Source organism: Ochotona curzoniae, unplaced genomic scaffold, assembly GCF_017591425.1.
Source record: "Ochotona curzoniae isolate NIBS_2020 unplaced genomic scaffold, NIBS_Ocur_1.0 contig_883, whole genome shotgun sequence".
NCBI classification, from domain to species: Eukaryota; Metazoa; Chordata; class Mammalia; order Lagomorpha; family Ochotonidae; genus Ochotona; species Ochotona curzoniae.
Genome location: NW_024466599.1, coordinates 18,552,835 through 18,557,885, shown reverse-complemented (window position 1 = coordinate 18,557,885; position 5,051 = coordinate 18,552,835). Strand labels below are relative to the sequence as shown.

The window sequence follows — 5,051 nt, the reverse complement described above, 5'->3', positions numbered from 1 at the left end:
TATGGGATGCCAGTCTGGTGATGGCTGGTGCCCGTGGGACACTGCAAGGTAATTGTGAGGGGAAGGTTCGTGTTTTCCCTTTGTGCTTAGACTTGAGTTTCTTAACTGCACTCAGGACTTGCTGTGTTTTCTGTCTGTCCCTCAGCCCTGGATTTTGGGGGAGTCTGAGCCCCCTTCCATTTGTTCCTCAGTGTGGGTTCAATCTGTGCGAACCGTCCAGCCCTCCCCATCTTGATCTCTCTGTGTACATCTGACCTGGCGTTTCCATCCAGCTCTCTGGGAGGCACCTGTGCCTCTGTGAGGTGAGTGAGCAGGTACAGCCCAAGTAGGGGCCTGGCAGGGACCAGGACAGCTTCATGGGGCGGAAGACCTGAGCTAGAGCCATGCTCAGCCAAGTTCCACACACACAGGTGTCTCTTTGCTAGTCCCCTCCCCCTCCTCACTTCATGTAGCCCGCATCAAGAGTCCCCAGGGACAGCCAAAATGCTCCATTACGGTGCTCACCCCTTCCCCCTGCTCTCCTCTTTCAGCTCCTGGAGAGATGGCCCCACTGCCAATGGGGGTGTTCCTATGGCTGTTGCTGCTGCTGCCACTGGGTCACGCTGCTCCCAAGGATGGAGCCACCAGGTAAGGGGACAAGGAGGCCAGGGTCATGGGTGGAGAGCAGGGAGACTCTGGAGAATCTGAGAGTGTGGTGGGCCCCTCTAGGAGGCAGGAGACATGGCAGGGGGAGATTGGGAGACCCGTGATCTTTATCCCCCTACCCCCTGTAATCTACGTTGTGCCTGTTAGAGTTCACTAAGTGGCATTCATTGCCTGCTGAACCCTCTTGGAACAGAGCGCTGAGTTCCAATGCAGAGGCCATGAACTGGAAAGGGTTGCAGGTTCCTTTCAAGATGGTACCAGGGGGCCTCCTGAATGGCATCAAATACCTCCCTGGAGGTCCCAATCACTGCTGCCGTGTGAGGCAGTTGCTGGTAGGAAGGGAGACTAGACAGGAACAGCAATGACCAGAGCAGCTGGGAGCTCCCTAGCATCGGGACCTGCATGGATCTGCACACACAGGCAACCTTGTCCAAAAGCATGGACACAGCTGAGCTTCTGAGCCTGATGGAAACTCAGAAGTCCTATGCCCCGTGCTTGAAACATAAAGAGTCAGTTTTTGGTTTTTATTTGAAAGGCAGAATTATAGAGAAGGCAGGAGAGACAGAGACAAACTAAAGCTCTTCCATTGCTGGTTCACTCCTCAAATGGCCAGAGCTGAGTCAGGGAAAAGCCAAAAGCCAGGAGCTCCATCCGGGTCTCCCACATGGAGCAGGGGCCCAAGCACTTGGACCATTCTCTGCTGCTTTGCCATTGGCAGAAATGGGAAGTGGAGCAGCCAGGACTTGAACTGGTCCCCATTTGGGATACTGGCATTGCAGCAGTAGCTTGAGCCACCTGCTACACCACAATGCTGGGTTTATTTCATGGATCATGGGTCTATGCAAACTTGAGTGCTTAGCTGTGCACCTGTCTCCCAGTGCCACAGGGGAAGGATACTGCGACCCACGTGACTCTGCTACTAAGTGGGCTGCTTGCTTTCTCAGGCTTCCGTTTTCTGAGCTACAGTCTAGTTTACGCAGCTGCCTGGAGACATTGAGAGAAAAGGTCTGCTTCCCCGTCCCTGAAATCATGCAGTGAGGGGAGCAACTCCCTTTGAGTCTGGGGAGACAATCGTGCCAGGAGGTGGGAGGCTGGCTTTGGGGGTGGGACTTTGTGGGGGACTCTGCAAAGCCCATGCTCCTCTTCCTCCTCCAGGCCAGACCCAGAAGTACAGCCCTTGCCCAACCCCTTCCAGCCCGGCCAGGAGCAGCTACGGTGAGTAGGCTGCGTGGGCATGCGTGATGGGCCTCAGTGAGGAGTTGGGCTCAGGGATGCAGCCTGGCTGCTGAAGCTGACTTTTATTTTCCCTCTTTCCCATCAGACTGCTGAGGAGCTACCTGAAGGGCCTGGAGAGGATGGAGGAGGAGCCGGGGCACATGAGCCGGGAGCAGGGTGAGCAGCTGGGCTGGCGGCTGGGGTGGGAGGCAGCCCGAGCTGGGACTGGCCCCTGCACTCCATGTCTTTTTTGTCTCTTATTTATTTAGTTAAGTTTACTTAGTTATTTATTGCTCATCATGAAGTATTCATCATTTATTTCTTCATTATTTATATAAGTTTATTATTCATGTGAGTTTATTTACATAAGTTTATTTACTTATTTTAATCGAAAAGGCACATTTACAGAGAGAAGGAAAGACAGAAAGAAAGGTCCTGTGTCTGCTGGCTTACTCCCCAAGTGGCCACAATGGCCGGAGCTAAGCCGATCTGAAGCCGTAAGCCAGGAACCTCCTCTGGTCTCCCATGTGGGTGCAGGGTAGCAAGACCTCAGGCCATGTTCCACTGCTTTCCCAGGCCACAGTCAAAGAGCTGGAAGAGAGGTAGAGCAGCCGGGATACAAACTGGCACCCACATGGGATCCTGGCACGTGTAAGGCGAGGACTCCAGCCACTAGGCTACTGCTCAAGGCCTTAATCATTTATTTTTATCTGAAAGGCAGAGGGCAGAGTTACAGAGAGAGAGAGCATTTTCATCCACTGGTTCACTCTCCAAATGGCTGCAATGGCCAGACCCAGGTTGGTGCATTGCCAGGAGCCAGGATCTTCCTCCAAGTCTCCCCATGGGCCCAAGTACTTGTGCCATCCTCCACTGATTTCACAAGCTATTATAGGGAGTTGGATCCAAAGTGGAGCAGCTGGGACTTGAACCAGTACCCATATGGAATACTGGCTCCATAGGCAGTGGTTTAACACACTGTACCACAAGGCCAGGCCCTGGATTCCATTTAGACTCTCATCTTCTCCACTCTATGAATGCCCATGTAATAATTTGTCTGATATGGCAGCAAAATCCTTATGGCAGGCTAACGGGGTAAGGAGCTCACAGTTGGGACACTGCAAGTCCAGTGTGCTGCAGGCTCTGGTGAGGGCCACTGGCTGCATCCCCTCCTACCAACAGCCATCATAGGAGCCCCTGTGGAAGTGAGAGGGCAGCTTTCCAGCCAGACAGGAAGCCAAGGGGACATTGAGGGTCCACACTGCTGCCCAAGGATGTGCCCCCTAGTGATGTAGGGAGCCTCCACTCATCAGCAGCCACACTAAGGACCAAGCTGCCAGCTCAGGAGCCTTTCAGGGCCACTCAGACCATCCCAGGCCATGATAGTGACTCTTCTAACCCGCCCTCCCCTTCCCCAGTTCTCCTCTACCTCTTTGCCCTTCACGACTATGACCAGAGTGGCCAGCTGGATGGCCTGGAGCTCTTGTCCATGCTGACAGCGGCTCTTGCCCCTCAGGCTGCTGACTCACCCAACACCAACCCGGTAAGCTCTGTGGGATAGAGGTTCCCCCACTGTTCCCTGCTCCCTGTAAAACACACCCAGTCCCCTCAGTTTTTGCTACCCAACTCTCAGTAGCTTTCCCATGAGAGAGACGGAGGGGGGGGGGGGGCCTCAATGCTGGAGTGGGGTCAGGGAGGTTCGCAGCTCCGGGAACGCCCCTGATCATTGGGGAGCATGTCCCCATGATGATTCTGTGCTTCTTCAGGTGATCCTCGTTGTGGACAAGGTGCTTGAGACCCAGGACCTGGATGGAGATGGGCTCATGACCCCCGCAGAGCTTATCAACTTCCCACGGGAGGCCCCCAGCCACACGGAGCCCAGAGAGCCCCTGGCTCCATCTCCCCAGGAACCACTGCTGGCTAAGGGCCCCTCGAGACAAGAAACACAGGGAGCTGGGGGTCCCCAAGAAGTAGCCGCAGGCCAAGCAGAAGGCGAAAGGGAGCCATTGGAGCCAGTGCCAGAGGCCAAGGTTGTGGCAAGGGCTGAAGGAGAGGCCCCGAGTCCTCCCTCAGGGGAAGCCAGAGGCCAGGTAGAAGCCAGGAACGATGGAGATGCCAGAGAGACCCCCAGGGAGACCCTGGCAGCTAAGGGCACCCCAAATGTGCTTGAGGCACACAGCATTCAATTGGAGAATGATGAGATGTAACTTTAGTAACTCCGCTGGCACCCCGTGGTGTTTCAGTGCCTGACCACAAGCCCTGAGAGGGGGCTGTGTGTGTTGGGACGAAGATCCGATCTGTGTCCTCTCTTGGGACCCCCAGTTGATAGCAGGTCTTCCTGTGTGGCTCAGGGGGAGCCTTAGTTAGGGAACAGGTATAGGGCCCAGACAATCTATAACAACCTGACGCATTCAGCATCCTGGGCAGTTAGTCCCATCTGGCCACACCATCACCAGGGGTTAGGGTCCAGCAAGGCCTCTTGCGGGAACAGGGATTCAGCTTTCCCAGCATCCTCAGGGCTCAGTAGTGCACAGGAAGCTGCAGGCAACTCCCAAAAAGAAAGCTCATTTTGTCCCTGAGCCTATCCTGCTGGCCCCTGTGCCTGACCCCCACCACCTGTGTCTGCCCTCTCACCCCAGGAATATTAACTACCATTAAACAAATGCTTGTCTATGTGTCCATCTACTTGAAAGGTAGAGCAGAGAGAGGGAGGGAGAGACAGACACACAGAGATTGACCTGCTGGTTCCCCCTCCACCACCACCAAATATACATACAACAGCCAAGGCTGGACCAGGCGGAAGCCAGCAGCCAGGAACTTCATCCAGTTCTCCTCTGTGGGTGGCAGAGGCCCAAGCACTTTGAACATGATTGTCTGCCTCCCACAACACAGTATTAGGAAGCTGGATCGTTAGGGGAGCAGCCAGAACTCAAACCAGCACTCTGAGATGGGACATGGTGTCCTGAGCGGTGACTTAATGTGCCACACCACAACGCCCACCTCAGAGCCTGGTTCACATTGAGCGCCGGACTGGGCACACGATGTGCTACTTGATTTCACCCTTGTACCAATGCCATGAACAGACAGCACTTCTCTGCCTCCCAGAGAAGGATACCAAGGAAGCCAAGAGCACACTCAGGTGCCTACAGCTAGTTAAGTGGCCAGGTTTGCATCTGGTTTGACACTAAAGCTGA

General features: G+C 54.7%; 1 protein-coding gene across 1 annotated transcript; it reads left to right on the top strand.

Moving 5' to 3' along the window:
- Positions 1–541: 541 nt before the first annotated feature.
- CGREF1 (cell growth regulator with EF-hand domain 1) lies at positions 542–4,064 on the top strand. The gene is made up of 5 exons (XM_040993957.1): positions 542–627; positions 1,801–1,860; positions 1,967–2,037; positions 3,276–3,400; positions 3,624–4,064. Exons 1-5 carry the CDS (start codon positions 542–544, stop codon positions 4,062–4,064), a joined length of 783 nt encoding a protein of 260 aa, XP_040849891.1.
- Positions 4,065–5,051: the final 987 nt, after the last annotated feature.